At 36.5% G+C, this 24,260-nt stretch overlaps 1 protein-coding gene across 12 annotated transcripts in view; it reads right to left on the bottom strand.

The window, feature by feature from the left end:
• ERBIN (erbb2 interacting protein) overlaps positions 1–24,260 on the bottom strand; it is a 120,964-nt gene that overhangs the window by 32,743 nt on the left and 63,961 nt on the right. For all 12 annotated transcript variants that reach the window (XM_072031772.1, XM_038169987.2, XM_072031773.1 and 9 more), the window contains 4 exons: positions 18,436–18,514; positions 17,586–17,675; positions 8,778–8,834; positions 1,751–1,814 (listed from right to left, as the gene is read on the bottom strand). In XM_072031772.1, the coding sequence (XP_071887873.1) occupies positions 1,751–1,814; positions 8,778–8,834; positions 17,586–17,675; positions 18,436–18,514 (290 nt within the window). The remainder of the gene's footprint in view (positions 1–1,750; positions 1,815–8,777; positions 8,835–17,585; positions 17,676–18,435; positions 18,515–24,260) is intronic.

The raw sequence follows: 24,260 nt of genomic DNA, 5'->3' as shown, positions 1-24,260 counted from the left end.
CAAAAAAACAGATTAAATTACTTTTTGAAAGGTATGTATATACTAGATGTAAAAAATGTGGTAAGAACTTGATCACAATACTGTATCTTTACAGTAAATATTATTTTTACAGGAACTATTATTTTTCAACAGGAGCACAAAATGGATAAATCTTGTGTATAGTTCTTTCTCTTGGAAGAGGTCTAAAAAACCTTAAATTCCATCAACTCAGAAGAGCTGTTTTTTCAAAAAGTATGAAGTTGACAAGATATTAACCGAGAAAACTAGGAAACAAATTTTAGTTTTCTGGTAGAAAACAAAGGGTGCACCTGAAAAATATAGGCAAACAATTCCATAAAATGAAGCACAAGATATTCTCTCTCATTACAGCTTATATCTGCAAAAGACTACTTTTTAGGAAAGCATTTGCAGCAAGGATGAATGGATTTTTACCATTTAAAGTTCCTCCTGAGAAAGAAACATAAAACGTGCTACTGTACCACAACAACTACAACCAAGTTTGGTTAAATACAGAACTTAATTTCCTTATGTTGTAAATAGAAAACACTGATGTACAAATTCCTGCAGTCCTGGCTCTAATAATTAATTTCCAAGAGAAAACACTTTTTCTATTTTAATAAACAAAGACAAAATTTTAGACAGATCTAGACACATCCCCCCTCCCAAAGAAGTTCTAACCATTTTTGTACTTTTACAAATAGATTTTAATCAAGTTCTCAGTAGTTGACTTTTCCAGATAAAAGGTTTGGAGAGATGAAGAGATCAGGCAAAAATACATCCAAATAGGTAGTTTCAGAACCTATACTTACTTCGCAGCTCTTATGGCATAACATGGGCCCAAGCATGTTAATTTAAGGCTCCCACAGTTGTATCTACATTGTAATGAGCGTATGGCATGAACATTTATTTAAATGCACTTCTATATCGAACAAACCACATAGTTAGGTGAGTGTTTGGCCCTTCATGATCTGTGGGTCATGAAGTATCTATTGGTAGCACAGAGAGGCTTGACTTTATCATATGGTAGGCCAAGAGGTTCCACTATACTTCTAACTACTTCAATTCCCTTATACAGGAAAGTACTCATAGAAGCAGATGGACATTAAATGATTTATAGGTTTATTTGATACAGGATTATTAAATTATTAAATGATTTACAGATTTACGGAGAAGCTGTGGATGCCCCATCCCTGGAAATCTTCAAGGCTAGGCTGGATGGAGCTTTGGGCAACCTGGTCTGAAGGGAGGTGTCCCTGCCTATGGCAGGGGGTTGGAAGAGGGTGATCTTTAAGTTCCCTTCCAACACAAACTGTTCTGTGATTCTGTGCTTCTAAATAGATATATGTCTGTGACATCAAGAACAAGAAGCACACTGAGCACAACAAAGGAAAAACCTGAACACTTCAATTGTGTTTCGTTGTTTTTTTTTTGAATGATATTTGAACTTACAACTGAATTAATGTAATTTCCCTTGCATCTAAATAGGTTGTGCTCACTAATAAAAGCAAGTCATACACAGCTTACACAAAACTACTACATTAAATACATGCTAAACAATAAGAGTTAGAATTTACTATAAGCCAAATCACTATGTTTATAATTCGTATACATATTACCATTAAAGTTTAACTGGCACATTAACCTCACTATACTAGGGAAGAATATATAAGCAGAAGAAAACGCACAATTTTGAAAACAAGCTCCACAAAGTAGTATAAGGCATAAGCTTTGTTATCTAAGTAAAACTCACCACTTCTGTGAATTCATTACTTCCTAAATCCAGTCTCTCCAGCTGAGTCAGTCTGGACATGGTTCTGCAGAGGAAGGGGATTAATAAGAATTAGATTTAAGAAAATAATGATATCCAACCTATCTGTATTCACACTAATATATTATTTTAATTAGTATTGACTAGTGAACTGTAACTGGACTGATATCTAAATAAAGTTGAATTTTCATACTGTTACTAGCCATACATCAATGATCATACTGTGACTGTCACACAAAGAGCAATTTATCTGTAGATTAGTTCACAAAAAAGTTTACAAAAATTAAGGACCACTAGAGTTGTCAAGTTGTCTAAATGATAAAAAGCAACTCAGTGAAATCACTCTTCAACTGCCTCAGCTTTTCACCTACTGTCATAATCACCGCAATGTGTTTTCTTCCTAAAACATGTTTTCCTCCTAAAGACAGACCACTTCCTAACGATTAACAAAAACAGACAAAATGACTGCTGCATCATAGTAACAACCAACACTTCCTCCCTTCCAGGCTGCTGACAAAGTTGCTTCAATATGTTATGGTCTGGAATCCCAGTTATTCCTTTAGTCCCAAAATGGTTCAGATTAAAATTGGATTTCATGACACATCAATACTCTTTAAAGCCAACTTATAGCAAAGACTAAATCAATGGCTGACATTGGGTAAGATACCTTCTTTCAAGCTGTGTTTTGGCAAAATTTTCTCTTTATGTTTACTGTAGAGACTCCACAGAGAATATCTGCTCAAAATTACTGTACAAATAATTAATTCATACATTATTTCCTTACAAGACAGTGAGTTGCTGTTTTTCTATTCCTCTTTAACACATAAGATTGATCACTACACTCTTGTGTGAAAATTTTAGCAACTATCATGAAATTAAAATTTTCCACACTTGCAATCTACTGGCAATTATTTTTATTTCAAGCTTATAAAATGGTCTGAGGAAACAACACAACTGAATATGGTAGTTCCAGGGTTCCCAAACAACGGACTAGAGCACCATCAGCAAGCAAGTCACTGCTATGTGGTTTGCAAGTCAGATAGCATCTGCCACTGCATGTGGTGACCTACACAATCAGAATTCTAGTCAACAGCAGTACTACCTAACACCATTTTCAAAGGGTCTGAGAGTTTGTCGTATGACGACATTATGTTTTGTATTTATTTGATAATAGCTTTCACTGGGACAATTCACATGTAAAACTTTCAAATGTAAATGTGTTACTTCCTATAAAATTCTGGAAAAGTTAAACATAAGAGTGCCCAAATGGAAAGTTTTTTTGTATTACCAGAATATTAAAGTATTAAACACCAAAATATTCAAAGAACACTCTGGGTGAGCACAAGATACTCTCTATATAGATGTTTAGTTTCAGTTGTTCTTCAAGAATCTTACATTAAGTATTACAGTTGTTCCGAGAACACCTTTCAAAAACTAAATTCTATTTAAAATGTCTTTACTTGTTGAAAGCAGCAGCCATTTTAACTTCGTTGCTCAAGTAGTCACATACTCATCCTTTAGGAGACAGCCTTAAACTCACACTACCACTTCCTCAATGAACTAAAGAAAAAAAATAAATGAAAAGGCTACCTCCAGAAGAACCTAAGAAATATTCTTCCTCATTTCTCCAAGCTGGTATACACTATGATTATCAGAAAACCAGCTGCAAAAATTCATTTTCCAAATTGTAACAAGTCTTCTAAGACCCTCTGAAAGACTGTGTAAGCTGAATTTCTCAAAGCTTTGAGACTGAACTGACTTTAGCACCACAGGTTGCAAAGAAATTTATCCCAATGTCTTCCTAAAGGACTGATGAAGGCTCACTTCTAGCAGATGATTCTGCATTATTCAAAACTTTATGGGAATCACCATACTCTTCTTTTCCTGATGGATTCAGTTTACAAAGCTTTTAGGTATCCATTGTTTTCAAGCTGTTCGCTACTATGTGGGCTACTAGTGAGAACAGTCCAAAATTTCACTGAAAACCTAAATTTCAGCCTCAAAAAGCAAATTAAAGGAAATCATAGCTATGTGGGATAGAATTTGCCAAATCAGTTTTAATAAAGATTATTTGGAAAACGGCTTTTTTTTTTTTTTTTTTTAACATTTTTATAGTCCGTTCATTTCAACAGTTTTAAGACAGTGTCTTGATTTTTATTTCAACTAAATTTTCATCTGTATTGGGTTTATATGTCAAGATTTCAGTAGTGGGCTTGCAGCAGGGCTGGCATCTGTGAGCAGAGCACAGCAGCTGCCCCATGTCCGATCAAAACCAGCTCCAGCTGTCTCCAAAGAGACCTGCTGCTGGCCAGAGCCAAGCCACAGAGCAACACTGTTTGGGCCTCTGGGAGATCAGTTTAAAGAAAAAATAAAAGAAAAAACTTCTGGGGAACAGCAGCTGGGAGAGAGAGAAGAGTGAGCAGCAGCCCTGCAGCCCTCCAGGTGAGTGCAGCAGGAGGGCAGGAGGTGCTGCAGGCAGGCAGCAGCACTTCCCCTGCGGGCTGTGCAGGGAGAGGCCCCTGGTGGAGCAGGCTGTCCCCCTGCAGCCCATGGGTCCCACATGGAGCAGATCTCCACGCTGCAGCCCCCCCATGGGTGGAGGAGCCCCCGGTGGAGCAGGTGGATGTGGCCTGGAGGAGGCTGCGGCCCATGGAGAGCCCCCGCAGGAGCAGGCCCCGGGCCGGAGCTGCAGCCCGTGGAGAGGAGCCCACGCAGGAGCAGGGGGTCTGGGGGGAGCTGCCGCCCACCCGTGGGGGACCCGTGCTGGAGCAGTTTGCTCCTGGGGGATGGATGGACCCCATGTGGGAGCAGGTCTTGAAGATCTGCAGCCCCCGCAGGCTCAGTTTGTGAAGGACCCCATGTGGAGCAGGGGCAGAGAGGGACCATGAAGGAGCAGTGGAGATGAAGCATCAGTGACTGACCCTGTTCCCCTGCACTGCTCTAGGGGAGAAGGTGGAAGAGGGTGGATGAGGGAAAGTTGTCTTTCATTTGCTTTTAGTCCTTGCTGCTCTAATCTCTTAGTAACAGGCAATAAATTACATTAATCTTCCAAACTGAGTCTGTTCTTCCCATGACAATAATTGTTGAGTGATCTCCCTGTCCTTATCTCAACCCATGAGCCTTTTCTATTGTATTTTCTCCTCCTCTGTGAGGAGGGTGAGTGAGAGAACAGTTGGGGTGAAGTTTAGCTGCCCACATTAAAAACAACGGAAAATACAGGCAGCACTGACAAAAGGAAAAGAATTTGATCTGGTTTAAGTGAATTTAAACAAAGCTGGCTATGGTATCTTCCTGCAATTAAAGAAGAGTTAAACATGAACTCTTTTCCTTTTTAATGGTTTGGTAAAGAAACAGAAAAAAAATAAATCCAAAACTAATAAACTCCAAGATGTGTGTGATTTTTTTTTTTTCTTTCTGCTGTACACCATTTGACTTTGATGCCAAACTGTCTACACACCTGACATCACCAGATTCAGAGCCTCTACACAATAATGCTTTACCTTCACTGTTATGTTTAAGAAAAAAAATCTCTCACCAAGTGTCCCAGTCTTACCATTTGGAAACAGAACAGTCTCTCTCAAATATTTTACATAGTGTTGGCAGTATAATAAAGTAACTTTATTGATTCTGTGGGTTTGGTTTGTTTTAGTTTTTTCTTTTTTTTTTTTTTCCCAAAACATCTCTAATTTAGCAAACATACCCGCTCAACTGTAAAACATACAAATGCGTTTGCAAGACCAGCGTGTCAATTATTTTCCTCCCTTTTCCTATTGCTTTCCTAATTTATAACACTTTCACTAGTTTAATGAAATATTGTCATAAAATAGCTATTTGCTTTTCTATATTGTTCACAGAGTAACTATACTGTGAAACAAAATGCACGCAAAACTTCTGATACTCTGAGAAGGTTAAAATAACAGAAAGTTTTAATTCTAAAGGAAAAGATGAATTCAGAATTGCAAACGAAAAATTAGATCACTGAGTCACATTTAATTTTACCTCTGTGAATGGGATTGCATATTGCTATGACAAACTGAAAAATCTAATTCGTAATTCATATTACTGAGTTTGCTGTCAAATCAGTTCAACACTAATGGAGCAGATAGTCTGAATTATGCCTCAGATTCTAGTGCTGTAAATAGTCAATTTCACTAAGATTAACAAACCCACATATTCAGGTACCATACAAATCAAGAGGTTGGAGTGACAGCAAGGTTGGGCCCTGAATCATCATATTAACCCTATCAAAACCTGTGCTTCTAGAAAAATTGCTCTTTTTATTCATAGTTACACAACAGACGGAAGCTTAAAAATTTCCAGAAAAAAAAAAATAACACTTTCCAATTTAATGTTTTAGTATTTGCATTAAGTCACTTTCTCAAAACTTTTAGCTACCTATCAGATAAATGCATCTAAAATATTCTTAATATATTTTTGCTTTCCTTTCAGCAGAAATATTTTTTATTAAGCTGGTTTGCATTATAATACTGCCAGTTTTGCAGTCTCTGGATGTGGATAAGCTCCAAGCAACATGATGCATTTGGCACAAAGCAAGGTTGATTTAGTGTGTTGGCATTAGTTAGCTATTTTGATTAACACTCTTTAGAGTGCTTTATGCTTTAGTGTTAAAAATTATGTGCATGTTAATTCACCAAGAGGGCTAACTGATTTAGTAGAAGTTTATCCTAATATATCTTTCATTACAAATCCAGAAGTATGAAAATATTAAAAAAGAAGAGAGTGACAGGGATCAGGAAAAAAAATGAATTATATGAAAAAAATATTAGCATATACTGCTACATCTTATTATTAAAAAAAATAAAAAGTGAATTGTACACACTGTTTAAAGCTCTAAAGTATGTTCCTTTCGGAACACATACTCAGGTTTGGAAAACTATGCAAGTTGTAATTTCATATCACTTTCTGTTCTGACATAATAGTTCAGCCAAGACAACAATTTGTTGGTTAGGTCAACTGCTACACAGTTGTACTACCCTAAAGTCTGATTCACCTCTTGCATACTGTGGGCACCACAATAAATTTTTTCTCTGCAGTGTACATCACACAAACAATATATTTTTCTAGTTCCTCACCACAGCAAAATAAGTAATTATGTGTTTAAATTAAAGCAGTCTCCAAAGCTTTAATCTCCCTTAATTGAACCACAAGAGTACCAGAAGAGAATAATAAAGGTGACAGCTCAGCAGGTACTGTAGATCATTAAGAAGGTGCTGCATAGGACATCCTCATGACAGCTGCTGTTCAGTTTTCCAGCAAGGGTGAAACCCTAAAAACACTGAAGTCAACAAAAAGCTCCCAGCAGCTTCAGCAAAAGTGGCATTTAGCCTAAATACATTATAACATTTAAATAAATGGCTCTTATCACTACAAAAACAAAACAAAACAAAAAAAAAACAACAACAACAACAAAAAAACACCTCTGTAAACGACTCTTTTCAAAACATTGCATGTAATTCATGCTATTAGTGTTAATTATGGCAATTAAGGTCAGAGTAATTTTGTAAACAAAATCTGTATTAGCTATGTTTTTTAATTATAGCTACTGTTCCTCAGTCGGGAGTAACTTAATTTACATAGCTACTATCCCAAATTACATCCCTGGTTTTTTTCTACTGAAAATTAGTGATATCAGAAAGAAGGAAAGAGCATTTATATCACATGAATGAGTAGAACACTTCACACTTTAAAATTATATTCACACTTTCTGATGCTATATATTTCATTCCAGATTTGAGTTTTGGCATTTATATACAGCAGACACCACAGTATGGTATCTAGACAGACAAAAAGGGAATTCCAGTAGAACATACCCCTTGCTCATATCTTAAGCATATACTTTAGTCACTAGGAAAACTGGCTGTGTACTTGAAGGGTTGGCAATTCACATCTCAGCCTACAGCATGCAAATTTCTACTAGTATATAAGCCGAACAGAATGAGAGTATTCAATTGTTAGCACCTTCTCAACCAAAACATCTGAAACAGTTGTACCATTTGAAACAAGTACCCTTTACCAGTTTCCGCTGCCAGAGGACCTTCTAATTGCATACCTCAACCTGCTCAGGACTCCACAACTGGCTCTTCAAAGCCCATCTCTGGAATCTGTTTCTCACTTTACTGACCTTTTGTACTTCCACTAACCTACTTAGACCTGCTGGGTCCAAGTCAGAAAAAGACAGAGCATTTGCTCACTGAAACAACAGGAACTGCAACACTGCCAGCATGGGCGGGTCTGACAAAATGAGAGTTTGCAAGGAGAAAGATGCTAGATTTTAAATGACAGGTACAATTCATGTAAATATTAGAACAAGTGCCATAGCAATATCCAGAACTATTTTACAATTAAAGAAAATATGGCAGAGATATATGCTTCCATTATATTAAACAAGCCAAATGCATTGTAGAACCTGAAGAGCAGACTATGCAATACGGTAACAAGTTATGTTCTTCAGCAATGAAGTGCTTTAAATGAAAAAAAAAAGTTCACATCATCTGAATCACACTTCCTCTGTCATTCAGAAAAAGCATCTCAAACTCATCACTTGATTTAGAGATAATGATATTAACTACCAATGTCTAGTTTCAGGTGCTCAGCCATCTGAGATCTACCCAGTCAGGCATGTGTGCACTGGTTGACTGATGTGTGCAAAAAACCTTCAGACACCTTAGAACAATCTTCCTCAATTGCCCACATCCTGACTTAAAGATACAGAGGTGGGTCAGAAATCCACAGAGCTGGACAGGGACAGAAAACTTCAGTACAGAAAGGGGTACCAAGAAAAATTAATGAAAACCTCTATAGGAAAACCAATCATTCTGCAAGGATATCTAATTTCGGCAGCATGAAGAGAAATTTTCTTGAGAAGTTACTTTGGTTACTTAGCTACAAATTATAAGTTGCAATCTACTTTTCAATATGCATTACTCCATTAGTATAACTATAGAAAAAAACCTCCAAACCACTTTACATAAGATTCATACATACTTACTTTGGCAATATTTTTAACTGGTTTTCTCTAAGTTCCAATATCTGTAGTTTAGTTAATCTGTAACAGAAAGGCATAACAAATTATCACAATATACTGTATTTTATGACAAAAGCAATCTCAGAACTTATTTATATTGCTAAATTTACATTTCAAAAGAGATCTACAAGTTTGAAATGTTTTCTTGTAAGAATGCAAATGTTTCATGCAGAAATCTGCTTGTCAAATTAATTTACTCATTAAGGTTTGGTTTTTGAAAAGCAGCAAAGAAACGGGATCTTTCCTTCTTTCCTGCACCTGCTGGAACACAGTCGTTTTCCCTCAACTTACAGATTTTAAAGCATTTAATTGGATTCATTAGGAGTTATTGCCATCCTCACACACAGAGGTACACATGAAGTAAGAAAGGCAGTATCAGTCTGTACAAGTTATGATGATGAATTTCTAATACAGGAAATTTATCAGAATATTTCATATGAAAGGACTCTTTAGTGGAATACCTGTGGTTTTCCACATGGTAAAAACAACCTTTACATTCATACGTGATTTCATTCCATATTCTCTTTTTAGTCAAATTCTTCATCTGTTTTGATATTTCTATTAGAGGGTACTTTTTTTTTTTTTTTTTTTTTTTTTGACCTTTCTCTGAGTAAATCCTTAGCGCAAAATAAATAACTTCTAAATTCCAAACTCAACTGCTTGGCCCAGGTTAAGTTCAAAGCAGTCTTGACATTCAAGCAATGGAGTATCCCCAGCAGATTTTTTTTTTTTTTTGCATTAGTTCAGAAGTGACAAGACTCTTTATTAAGTGAAACGCAGAAATTGAATTTGGTTTAAATATATACAGGGTTGTAAAGACAAGAATTCTACACGTGACCCATCAACAGGCCTCATACTACACAAAATAGCGCAGTAAGCTCCATGACTGAAAAAGGAGCTCAGTGAACAGACAGACCAGTCTTTCCTGAAGGTGCTGTGCTGAACTGAGTACGTTGTAAGGACACAAATGAAAATCTTAATTCTTATTAAGCAGTGATAACTATATATGAAGTAAAAATAGAATGCCTGAAAACAATATTTGTTTTTCCTCAAAACAGTCTCTCTTTTTTGGATGCATCTGAAAGCAGCAATCTGCCATGCCTACGAATAATCTAAGAATATAACAGTCACCTTGAAATAGAGCACAGCTCAGCCTACTAGCACAGCATCACAAGCAATAGCTGCCAGCTGTTAGCTACTGCTGGAGGGGAACCTCCTCCCCCACAGCTTCCCAGAGAAACAACAACCTTGTAAGGATGCTGAAAGAATACCTTACAGTGGGTAACACACACAAAAGAAATAAATCCCCAAGATTCATTGCTAACTTTGAATGCTGTCCCCACCTGTGTTAATACTACTGTGGCTGCACAACAAAACCTATACCAAAATGGCATTCAAATCCAGTTCAAACAGGTCTATAGGGAACTGTGCAGGCATTCAGACTTAGAAAGCATGGGAGACATGATCTTGGCATACTATTTAAAAAAAAAAAAAAAGAGGTGTTTTCCGTATTCTAAAATAGTACAACAAAATAGGTTGTTCTCAAATGAGTATTCTGGAAAGAGCTGTCTTTCATCGTAACATGAGGTAAAACAAAAAATATGAAAACAAAACTACTAAAGAAACAAAGCAAGTAGAGGATGTTTCTTAAACTTGCTCAAAAGCTTCTTGAAGCCACTCAGCTCTTTGCTTTGCCTGACCTGAAGGACTTGAAATCCAGTTCATAGTAACATTGCTGCTGTCCATCTAGAACATAATTGGAAAAGATTCCTTCACCTAAGAATCATCTTGGTTGGAAAAGACTTTCAAGATCGTCAAAGAGCAGCTAACAGCTGGACCCACCATGTCTCTTAGAGACAGACCGCATAAATGCTCTAGGGATGGGGATGGGGACTCCACCACTTCCTTGGGCAGTGATGCCTTCCAATGCCTGGCCACCAATTCTATGAAGAAATTCTTCCTGATATCCAACCTAAACCTCCCTGACACAACTTGAGACCATTTCCTTGAGTCCTATCACTTGTCCCCTGGGAAAAGAGACCTGAAGACTGACACCGCAACATCCTTCCAGGTAGTTGTGGAAAGCAATAAGGTCTGCCCTCACCTTTCTGTTCTCCAGAGTATGTAACTCCAGTTCCCTAAGTTGCTCCTTTCCACTCCTGTTTTCTAGCCCTGTCACCAGCTTCATCGCTGGTGAAACCCTCATATTTGAACGGTCATTTTGAGTTTGGATTTCTGAACCCAAGAACAAGACAGCAAGTCACACACTTCAAGCGATTAATAGCCTTCCCTAGAAGATACTTCTGTGGCATCTTGTGGCTTGCATAGCACCTAAATTTTGCTCAGGGGTACACTGGACATACAGGAAGCATTTTCCCATAATCATTTGCCATTTTATTCTGCTGCAGCTTTCTCAATTCCTTGCATTTTGTGCAACCAGGTAAGAGTCTTACCTAGCAGCTGCTCTATTTTATTATTAAGGTAATTCTTTTTTCATACTGAGAAGATACCACACTTGTCCTTTGCGTCAATACATGCTCAGGAACTGGGAGCCTTTCCTCATAGCAAAATATTGCAAAGCTCAAACCAAGTTCTACAGATTTTAATTCCCCGCATTTTAATCACATTGTCTTATAACTTCTGTTTCCCAAAGCTTTAAATGTTTGTTACCCACTGTAAAACTCCTCCTTCCACAAATCTTTGCAGACTTGGACAGATGCAACAGCATGAGGTCTGTTATATCTTGAGTACTGATAATTCTCCAAGTATGACAAAGAGAATGAACAATCTTCTTTAGAAAGGAGAAATAATAATCCTTTCTCTTTGGAGACTGCAGGTGTTGCTCTTTATAGTCCTAAGGACAAAGTTATCACATCAACAGCACAAATGTTGCTCTGGGCCTGCTTCGGTATTAGATCATGCCCATTATCAGCACTGATTAGGGCCAGCCCCTGAAAAGGCAAACACTTCAAGAATATAGGAGAACAAGGACAATCCACCCAATAAGACAACAATTCTTCACTCACTAGTAAGAAATCATTTCCCACTACCACCTTTCTGATGCATCCCACAACTCAAGTATCTGTGTTCAGGTTCTTACTGATTCGCAACAAGTCTATTTCTAAACACTGAACTAAAAATAAAGTAGCACAATCAACTCCAAAACACTTTATTTTGGGAAGGTTTCCACAATCAAACATTGCATTAGGCTCCAGTTGGTGTTTTGGTTTGATGACAGGGAAAACAGCTAGTCAGGTTTTAGCTTTTCTTCAGAACACATGTATGCAGTCAAATTTCGCAGTTGAAAGCAGTAGAAGCATTCATATGCTAAGCTATATATATATATATGTACACCCACATTTTGTTGACTTTAGCCAGAACCCGCTGTATTAGTTTTCATATGCCAATTCTATGAAATTAAAAGACTGTCGTCAGTGACAGAAAGGTCCACAGGTTGTAACCCTGTTTCATGTTCTACTCTCTCTTCTGCTAACCCTAAGATCCAAAATACCTTATTTCTTATGTGTAGAGCAAGTGCTACTGGACAAACATTTTCAGCCTCTCCTGGCTGGGAGATACAGGCTGTGTCTAAACTAGTAATTTTCTTGCAGTAATTAGTGAGAAATATTGGCCTGAAGCAGTTGCCATCTCTTCCATTATGACTGGGAGGGTTAATTCAAGTTTAATGTAATCATACACATCAAATACTTAGCCTAGCTGCTCTTTAAATTGCTGGTGTACACACCCATGCTAAGCATTTGAATTCCTGCAATGGAACTGAAAAAAATGGAGCTTTAATTTGGAAAAGAAATACAGACTAGTTCATCTATATTAAAAGAAAAATAAGTCACAATGGCAGAATATACATTTCCTCTGCCATTCTATCACTAAGATTTGTTGTACTCGTAAGAAAATATTTAATCTCTCGACTATAAAATTCCATACCCATTAAATACTTATACAGCACCTAAACACAAAGGTATAGGGGAGTATTATTCAAGTATACCTGGAGTAATGGTCTCAACAAAATTATTGCTGCAATATTTCTATGGAAACAACTTCAGCTACATTACAAAAATAGTTTATCTTGAGAAAACTTCTATGTGAATACCCTGCCCATGGTAAGACATTCTTCCTAAATCTGATTTAACTATACAATCTGTAAAAATGTAAAATAAATATACAGCAGATACACTTAGTAATTTGCTGTTCAACAGCAGTCATTCCCTGGACAGACAGTATAATGTTTGTACATTTCATAGAGAAGATCCTGATTTTTAACCTCCTTCACAGTTTCACTAATGCAGAAATACTCTTTATGAATCTTAACTAAAACAGAAAGACAAGAGGACTGAAATATATGCATCCCATAATGGGTTGCATTTTACTTAAGTTTGCAAACTTGCTTAGGTGTAACTGTATCAAGTCCCCAGTTTGATCATTGTACATTAATTCCCCAGTTTGATCATTATACATTAATGTAAAGCGCTAGCCTACAGTAGAAACTTCTCAAAGCATCTACTGCTGCAGGTTCTTTAGAAACACGAGCAGAAGTAATTTCACAAGAAAATCACAGTAAAAAGTCTCTGGAAGCAATACCCCACCACAGACAACATTATCAGTGTTTTTAAAACAATGCTGAAGATACACCACATGGCTTATCTTAAACACCCAACAATAAATAATGTCTCTCTTTTAAAGATGTTCAAACATTATTATACAATGAGCTTCAAGTTCAGAATATTTGTATGTCTGGATGTGAATATATATGGTGTATTTCGATACAACACGCATAATTTTCTTCAGTACACATAAGCAGTTTTCAGACTTCTGCATGTTGGTATAAAGGCTAACTCTGGGACCAAGGCCAATATTCATGTATTCAAATTACAGTTTGGGAGTGGAGGAAAAAACACTATCACCTCAAAATTCCAGAGGAACTAGCACACTTGATCACAAGTCTGGTGATTTTTAATAAGCCTAACAGGCTAGACAACTGCAACATCACCGAAGGACAGCAAGTATCTAGTGCTCATAAAGGGGAGAAAAAGACTGGATAACCTTGACCTCAATAATATGCAAAGTTTGAGCACAAATTTCGAAGCAGAGAATGAAATGGAGGTAAATGCAATAAAAGATTCATGAATATACCAGAAGTAATTTGCATTACAGTTTTCTTTCCTGACCATCGGGCTGAAAATTTCTGAGAGGTATTCAAAGATCAATTTTGAGACTATCCTGTTCAATGTTTTCTAACAGAAAAAGACAGGAAAATTTTGATTAGGCTAAACTGTCATGGTACAATGCAGTAGTAGAACACTGAAGAGAAAAGAACAGTATACAACGCTAAGGGCAGAAAGAATGGAAGGGGGACAGGATGCCACAGTAGCAAATCATGTACTTATTATTTCCTTGTCGAGTCATCAGTCATTTTTAACTGAGCTGTCCAATGCATCAGTTGATCATGTGGGAAGCAACACTCAGCAGCTGCAAAAAGGGCTAGTGGAACACTACAGTGTAACCACTGACATTTCAAAGAGAAACAAGAAGATAATCATGACATTGTATAAGCCATGAAGAGAACTCAATTTGGATCCTAAATATAGCTACAGATGCTGTCATCCTCCACCATTAAAAAAAAATAGAAATTCAAACTGAAACTAGTTCCAAGATCTATTAATAAAGGCACAAAGAAAAACCTGTCATACCAGAGAGCAAATGGATTTTGTTTAGTCTATCAGATTGAAAGAGGGATATGGGAACACCACAAAAAAATGCAGGTGAGAGAATGGGGGAAAAAAACACTCCTGAGAGCTGATAGCAATTAAACTGTAGAACAAAAGAGCATGAGCAGTCAGAGAGAAACTGATGTGGGAAACCACATTTTAAAACTAAGCTGGTAGAACGGAGACCCTGGCACATGAACAGAAAAATCTAACTAGAGTTACTATTTTTAAAAGGTATTATTGCCTGTAGTTACCAGAAAGAGCAGGAAACAAAACTCAATTACTATGCTTTATGCTTTCATGTGTTCTTATGTAGTGAAAAGTAGAAGCTTTAAGAACATATACAAAACAATTGAGGCACAGAATTGGAAGAAGGTGAAGGCTTGTTCTGGATGTAAATAACTGACAACACTCAGCAAGTGTTAAAATAATGTTTAGTTTGTCTCAGCAAGCATTAAAACACTATTTCCCTTCCATATGAACAAAAAAACCAACTAAGAAACAGTGATATGAACAGTTATTGCATACTCACAAACATCTGAATTCTATTTTTACTCTACATTTTCAGACTATGTAATTTTTTCAGAATTTTATTTTTTTAATTTTACTCTACTTTTCAGAAACAATGAAGTTTACAGTTCTTTTATTACAGAGAGAAGAAACATTTTACATAGTATGTGGTACAGCTGTACAACTATACAACACATGCCTTTAACACTGATGATGTTAGAAACAGAGGCCTATGAAATTAGTTTCTGCTTAATGAGCCGAAAATATATAGAAATAGATGTTACATAGAGAAACAGGGCTATTAAAACTTAGCACCCTCTAATTTTTTATTTTGATAAGTTCAGACATAACAAGGTACAAACACTCTCATTGTATGGGCCACACAGTTTCAGTCCATCATCTCCTATTTTTCAGGAGATGCAGTACATCACAGAGCACTGTGAAATTCTTAAGATCACCTGACCTTCACAGAAACAGCAAGAGCTCTATTGGATAGACAGATTTATTCCTTCAGGAAGCACTACAATGGGAGAAAATCCCTCTGCATACAAATGATCTACATAATACAGTGTGGAGGAGGAAACAGAAAGACTTGTCTTAGTTTGAGTCCAAGTTTTATAGAACATGGCTTAGATTAAGAAGACTACCTCAAGGAGAAGTAGATGGTGGAAAAAAAAAAAAAAAAAAAAAAAGAAAAAATCAGAAAGCTTTTAAAAGAAAAAAAAAGCCATCAGGACACGGAACAGAAATGCCCCAACTGAAAGAAAATTTTTGTGCTAGGTCAGCAAGACAGCAATCCTCTTTCTTCAAGCTCTTGTAGTTCTGAGCAGAAATCTAATACATACTTATTTTGTCACAATGTTGGGATTGTCAGAAAAAGCTTTGTTAAATTTACAGAACTTTAATTAAAAACAAAAAACTCTCTTCCGCAAAACCTCAATTCTCTTTTACAAAATAATCAGTTAGAACAGAAAATTTCTTTTGAAAGAAATCTTGGGGTTTTATTTTATCTCTAATGTGTTCTAGAGTTCTTTTTTCAAATATCCAACAGTTAACATTTTAACAGATTCATTATTTTCTAATTTATATAATCTAAAAATTACTTTCCTATAGAATAATATTTATTCTGTGCAATACAGAATAAATGTACTAGGCAAGAAAACTTATATAAAGTATTTTGAATGACTTCATCACTTGCCTAACAATTAAGCAAGTTATAGCACACTAAGCATTACAGAAGAGGAAGTGACAGTGATGAAGTAAAATGATAGTGAATGCAGTTTTTAAGAGATATTTAAGATTAGCTTCAAAAAACAACTATGTCAACCTGAAGTCTTCAATTTTATCTGTACTGCCTGTTTTTTGTTTTGTTTGTTTGTTTGTTTGTTTTAACTAAGAAAACCTTGCCATTTGGTTAAACAATTAAAAAAAGAAGAAAAATGTATAGGCAATCATTAAAATGCCAACAAAAAGACAAAGCATCTTCCAGAAATTCCTTCTTTAACCTTAATGAAGGCTTTTGAAATGTACACTTAGTTTACTAGAAACTAGCATGATAATTAATATTCCTGCATCATAAACAGCTTTTCTGTTAGCAGAGAGTGTAATGTATCTGGTGCTTTTAATCATTCATCAGGCAATGACATATAACCGGACAGAGAAGAATAGGCCACTAACTCGTCACAGATGACTAAAACACTAATGGTCATTAAAGGGCTGCACCTGTGCTCATCTTTCACTGCTCATCTCCTGATCTGCCAAACTTCTGCAGCACTCTATTTGGAGGCTTTTGTAATCTTTTGCAGCTTGTGCTGACCTGAACTAGAACTACATAGTCTAAGTCAAATACACAGCAATATGCCTTGTTAACTAATAGCCATATTTCCTGAAAGAGAGGTTTGCTGGATGTGAGATAGGGCAGCAGAGTGACAAAGACAGCATAAGATAACATAAAAAGTGAAGAGTAGAGAAAAAGCAGAAATTGCTGATCAGCATGGTAAGGATGACTGAACAGACAATTCTCATCTAGGAGTCTTCCTTCTAGCAATATCACCCTTTCACTTCTGTTCCCAAGACTTATATCAAACCCCTATCACTTCAAAATGGAGTGTGTCTCACATTTAAGCTATTATATGGAACAATTTTGCTTAGTCAGTGTACCTGAATAAACTATAAATATTGATAAGATGACACTCAAAAATTGTATGCATGAAGAAATCTGTGCAACCAAGAGCAGACATGTAGAATTACAAATTCCATTAATTGCTTAACCTGTAATTATCGGATTTATGTTGTACAAGAAGCAACTGCACAAACATGTTTGTTTCTTTGCTTATCATAAGCATTATTTGTCCTGCCTAAACCCCAAATAAAGCACGAGTGATAAAGGTATTTTTTTTCTTTAAATAAAATGGTATAAATGAATAGGTAATGTACACTTCCTCCTCTCCTCCAGATCACACTTTGAGTAGAAGCAGAAACTTCTCTGCATACATTTAAAATTAAATGTAGATACGAAGTTTCAAATTCAACCTACCTGCCAAAATTGGCTGGCAAAAACTCAAGAAAAGCATCATTCAGGTACAGCTGTGTTAGGTTTAACAGTTGGGAAAATCCATCTGGAAGCCTACAAAGAAATAAAATACCACAGTGCCTTCAATTATATTCAGGGCATTAAGTTATACTTTCTTAAACAACAGTATAGTAGTGAAATCCTACATACCAACAGCATTAATAGGTGGCAAAGGAATTTCTACAAGACTGCGCTAGATACTTGTTCAATACAATGTTCGTTTCAAAATTATTTTTAAGTATTGAGGACAATATCTATAGGCAGTAAAAACTACAAACAGCTCCTGACAGCTACTGTGGAAGAAGCATTCATTAGAGGTGATAAGATAAATTAAAACCCATGCAATGCCTTTTTTCCTCCGCAGCAGACTTACCTTACATGAGGTTTTTATCTGTGGCAGTGCTACTTTGTCAAGTTAATTTTGTTACTATAGAAGGTGACAAGTAAATCAATTCACACAGGTTGTTTGAAAAACCATGGTAGCGGATTTGGAGTAAAATTAATTAGTTATTAAGAAACAAAACTCTTAACACATTTCTCTACCTTCACAGAGAAGTAATGGACCGAAAAAAAGCTAACAAAGCCACATGAAATAATGCAGGGTACCTCACACAGCCTATTAACTTGGGCAAAATACGTGACTAACACAGCAATACTCTATCTCAACACAATGAGCTTAATGAAAATACCTCAGGTACCCTCTGTTCCTTGCCTCCAATTACAAGGGTTGGTTTGCAAAAATTTGAATGGAGCATGTTTGAGAGTCAGCACTGTTTGCATAAAATCTTAAGTATCATAAAAGTTACAAACTTACTTTGAAATTGGATTTACACTCGCTTCAACAACAGTCAAGACTTTGCAGTTTTTTATATTTTCTGGAAACTCCTGTATGCCTGCAAAATACAGTGAGAGGGAGGGGAAATTATTAGACTCCAATACAGACATAAAAATGATGAACATAAAACTGCTACACGTAAAAACTTAATCCATTTAGAAACCAGTGGACTGATTCTCTGGTGTTTCAGATGAGGTCTTTACAAAAGAAATACACTTCTGCAATATTAATCGCATTACTGTTCTATTCCTAGAGTATTTCATACAGCAACTTAACAGCCAGTTCACGAAACAACATGAGAGAAAGTCCACTAACAATTCTCACTGATCATTACCAAATATTACAGAAATTATACTTTGTAATGTACCTGAGATCAGGCCGCCAGTCACAAATTTATTTCTTCATTTACTAAGGCATTCATAAACATGGTTGAACAAAGTTTCCATCAGAATTTGCTGGTTAAATGCATGGCTTGTACATACAGCTTAAGTGGCAAGGCTTAAAACATTAAAATACAGCATTCATGGTTCAAAACATCTCCCAGAATAGCTTCAAATTATTTGCACAGAAGGAAAAAATGCTGCAGATATATTTATATGAAAATTAAGATAAGGATTATCTCCTATGCCAGAGAATGAAATTGTGATCAATATATCTGCCAAAATTTTTATTTGTCAGAAGCTGACGAAACAGGTCATTAAAACAGAAAATACTCATACACCATGTCAGTATGAAATCAGTACTGAATGATTCTGCCACCCAAGCCTTTTACCTCTATCATCACTATACCATAAAAAAACAAACAAACAAAATCTACTATTGTATCACAACTGCATTTGCTTTCATAATGTTTCCCTAACAAAAGAGCTGTACAAGTACAGGTCTTTTTATTTTAAAGAAACTTCGCTATTTTAAGTTTGGCTGAAAAATTTTAATATAAATAATTTTAAATAAACATTAAATTTTTAAATAAACTCATATGCAAAATAAACATTAATACTGCAATTTTCCAACTTGGATTAAGAATACAGTATTTTTTTCAAGAAAAATCCATATGCTACTAGAATAAAATTAGCATCGATAACTTGCTATTTCAGGTAACACATATTAGCTATTTGTCCTTTAAATGTTTGTAATTGTGTGTGCTTCTAAAATGCTTCATCATGTGCCTGGAGAGGCCAGTGAATCTGAAGAATGAGACCACTAAAAGGGAACTGTACTCTGTGGCTGCTCTCTATGCCACTATGCCTCCTTTTCCATAACTTCAATTTAAGCAGAAAGTCTAGTGCTGTCGAAGCAGATTTTTAGGTCTTTCTTGACAGGAACCTGCTTGTCATACCAGTGGCTTAAATTTACTTTTGACTTATACCAGGTGTTGTACTCTGATATTGAGTGGGGGAAGGCAAGAAAAAGCACACGAAACCACACATTTAATGCAGGTGTTTAAAAACTTATTTCAGTATCACAGACCCTTCTGAGAAATAGGTTATTCAGCTCAATGTTAAAAAACAGAAGTTTTTTTTTTGTTTTTGTTTTTTTTTTTTTTAACAAAAAACTTCTTAATGTTCTTTTAAAACCTTAAAAACTTCTTAAAGTCCTTCCTCTGGAGGTGACCAGGAGGAATTGAACCATAAACTGAAATAAATAGCAAGATTTCTGACACTTCTGGTTTACTACTCTGTGTGCATACATGTGTATATATGTACACTTGAAAACAAATACATAGCTTTAGCTATGCAAGTTTTGGTGTAGCTGAAAGTGGGGTCAACACAGAAGACAGTGGCTACTGACTGAATTCACTTATCACTCTTCAAAAACCAAAACTTGTAATGTAATGAAGCTCCATTTCTGGAACACAGTGATATTTTCAGGACCAAAGGTAGTTTTAAAGAAAGATTAGAAAAGAACCATGGAATGACCAGAGATGTATTTTACTTATAGGTGTCCTATAATCTTTGTATTATAAGAAACACTTTTTCAAGGTATTTAAGTAGAATCATAGAATATCATGAGTTGGAAGGGACCCTTAAGGATCATCAAGTCCAACTCTTGACACCGCACAGGTCTACCCAAAAGTTCAGACCATGTGACTAAGTGCACAGTCCAATCTCTTCTTAAATTCAGACAGGCTCGGTGCAGTGACCACTTCCCTGGGGAGCCTGTTCCAGTGTGCAACCACCCTCTCTGTGAAGAACCCCCTCCTGATGTCACTTACGTTCTTAAGTACTTATGATCTTAATTCTTGTTGCATCAAGAAGCCTTTTTGACCAAACATCTAACCTGATACACAATCCTAAACCATTGCAGATGCACAAAAATCTAGCAAAAGGCCTGTCTAGAAAAAGTTAAGGATTATTTATATACATGTAAAGTGGTCTTCTATCATCTAAAAGGCACATGAAAACCATTTGTTTGCTAATGATGCAACATTGTCTTTTTAAAATGAATCCTGTCTACAGTAATCAACACTGCATTTCAGACCACTCCATGCCATTAGTTTTCTTGTTTGAATCACAGAGATTCTCTAAATTCAGGTATTCTGAAAGTTGAGCACACAAGGCTTTGCCTTGTTCCTTAGATGAAAGATCGCTCTCATCCAACACGTTAAAATTCACGTTTTTAATATTAATGTTTCCACTGCCTATGTCAAGAACTTACTGAAGCACAGAAGTCTCAGATCTCTGATAACTGCCTAGAAAACAAAACACGGCACGTCTTCTAGAGAGGAGAAAGTCATTGTAAACTTACTGTCAAAAGAACAGCCAAATAAAATATTAGCTATCCAAATACAGACATGTCATATCAGTATGCTTTTGTACATGAGAGGACTCTACAGTAGTCTTGATTGACTATGCCTTAGGCAAGAGGCCACAACAGTATTAATAACAAAGTAACAACAAAAACTAAACCAATAAGAGAAAGCTAACAATGAGGCAGCCCACGAATTTAATTTTGCTTATTTTTAGAGGCTGGATTGGTATGATCTTTACCAAAGTCACTCAGCACTTCAGTATGGATAAATGGCAGCAGCCATTATTCACAGTATGAAATATATACGAAGTATAAAAATATATATAAAGTATGAAAATATATATAAAGTTTTCAGTACAAATACAGAAGATAGGAAAAAAAATGACACTGCTCTTCTCTATCAAGTGACAGAAAGTAGCATTTATTAACTGCCTATACAATGAGCTTCAGACACTCATTTTTCCTCAGCTACATCCCTCCTGCACACTTAAAACATGCACTTACTGTTGGATTAATAATAATCAATTTGCTAGCTACTCCCACCCTCCGTGAGGATCTGATCAATGAGCATGACAAATTAAGATCCACATTCTGTTCTAAATCTCACTTTCCTTTAGGGCTTTTCTATGGCTTCCTCTACATATGGATTCTGAAGGTTACAGAAAAGGAAGATAGAACAGATTACTTGGGAGTTATCTAGCTTCTTGCAGCCTTATCCCACTTTCCTTCAGAAGCATCATGTGGCTGCTATTTCCTATTTTACGTGATAACAACCATCACCCCCATCCCACTTTTGTGCCATAGTTGACTTACAGATCATGCTTACTGTTTTACCAAAAACAAACAAAAAAAAAAACAAAAACAAAAACAAAAAAAAACTATCACACTTGTGAACTTTTGACCATTTGCAGAGCACAGCAAGAGAAAAGACAATTAGCTGGTAATCTTTAATTCTAACCACTAGATCCAAAAACTCAATTGAGAGCAAAGTTCTTTTTGCAACATAGTTTCTCACAGAAGTAATATTTATGTAATAGAAGTCAGTATTTGTCTGTTTCTTCTACCCCATTTTCCTAAATTTCAGGCATTTTTAAATTCACTGGTCAATTTCTACCACAAACATAACTTTTTTTTTTTTTTTTTTTAAAGGGGCAGGAAGGTGGAGGCCTGGAAGATTGACAAGGAAAATTTGGCAGTTGAGTAAGGAAGAGAATCTAAAATTATTGTCTGGTCTGAGCCAAAAGCAGAAAGTATTCATCATTCAGAACTCTGTGGCAAAAATTCACCAGCTAGCCAGCACAACCTACAGAGTGGTGGTTAATCAGAATCACCAAAACAGCTGTAGGACATGCCCAAATGGCATACCAGAAAGGTCACACAGGGATTGCAGGTCAACAGGCAGAAGTATGTAGGTAATCAACCTCAGTTCTGGATCACATAGCACGGCTGAAATAAGGAATTTCGCCTGATCTCTACCTCCCCAGAGAGCAATGATTATTTTGGCACAGCTCAATACAGCAAATGCGCACAAATCTCCCTCTCTTTGTTTAGGCTGGATTAAGGCAATTGTAAGTATAATTGGGGTCTCGCTCACCACCTGGAGTTATACCGATCTCCTCCCCAACATAGCACAATCCTTTCTTATCACCAGGGCCAGCATCACTTATGGAGCAGGAGGGAAAACTGGAACCATCCTTTGTCTCCACTGGAAAAGATTTCACTCAGAAATATTGGCATTTCTAGCTTTACAGAAAATTGTGCAAGTCACATCCACTGCTGGCAAAAGCCTTCACTGCAATGGGGTCCAGAGCTGACATCCTAGTATGCTGCTGTTTCAGCCCTGCTGCAGATGGGGGTTTGCTCTGGTGTTCATACTCTAGACATGTGGTCATGTTTTTCTTTGCAACTACTAAAACCACTATTCCCAAGCTTCTGATACTCAAACTATTACTGCTAGAGACAGCAGTGGCACTGCCTCTAAATCAAGTTCTGCCTCTTCTCATGTAGGAGGATTTTTAGCATAGACTTGCAAAAAATAAAAATAAAAAAATGTTTCAGTTCCTTAAAAGCACAGAAAAAGAAAATCACTAACAAACATAAGACCTGTACAAGCCATATAGGTGATGCCCCCAAAGGAAAAAGTTTACAGCTGAATGTCTCAGCTTGTGTGAAACATGAGACTTATTTATTTATTTATTTTTTAATCTCCAGAGAGCACCACACCAAAAGGACCTTTTGCTGCACAGCTCTCTGTGCATCCTTCCCATCCTGCATCCTTACAAGCATAGAGGGCACAGAGGCAAACATACAGGCTGAGTTTGCATGAATATGAAAGCAATTTCAACTATGTACATTGCTCCCTGAGATAATCTATTCATTCTGGTCTCAAGTTTTGGAAAAGCAGCAATTAGGACCTGCCTGAAAGCAGCTCCACCATAAAAAGAACAACTTTCATTTGCTCTTCCACTAGGTCCTCTGCTTCAGCTGTTCTACCAGCTGAACATGGAAACAAACATGGAAATCAAAATATTTTCGGAGCTCAGGAATACATGCCACAACTGCGCCAAAGAGTACAGAAAAATGTTTGTAAATGCTGAGTTTAAATGGAAAACTTAAAATAGTTTCAGTCACAAGCTGTATTCATATATTTATAAAATATGCCTAAATTCAGGATTTTGTCATGCCTTTGATATTGAAAACAGATTTTTCATTATTCACAATGTAAGCAGTCTTTAAGACGAATCAATTTGCTGCACAGTGCTGACTCAGCCATTGTTGCTTTCATCTTTCCAAAACTCTTACAGAATCCCCTGACCCAGCGGGTTTCAGATCACCCAGGAGCTCGGGTTTCCATGAGATGCCTGATAAGGCAAGTGAGCAGCTGAAACACCTTCCTGCTCAGAGCTGGAGTCACAACTCTGCACAACTGTTGGCCTCTGTGCAGAAGGTGGTACTCAGTACACCAGTATTCTCCAAGCAGCTTAGGAACCTCCAGCTTATTTAGTGGAAGCCTATCCTAAATCAATCATTTCAAGACTAAGGAGCAACTATTG

The sequence above is a fragment of the Anas platyrhynchos genome, chromosome Z (genome assembly GCF_047663525.1).
Source record: "Anas platyrhynchos isolate ZD024472 breed Pekin duck chromosome Z, IASCAAS_PekinDuck_T2T, whole genome shotgun sequence".
In the NCBI taxonomy this organism is placed as follows: domain Eukaryota; kingdom Metazoa; phylum Chordata; class Aves; order Anseriformes; family Anatidae; genus Anas; species Anas platyrhynchos.
This window is presented reverse-complemented; position numbering and strand designations above follow the sequence as displayed.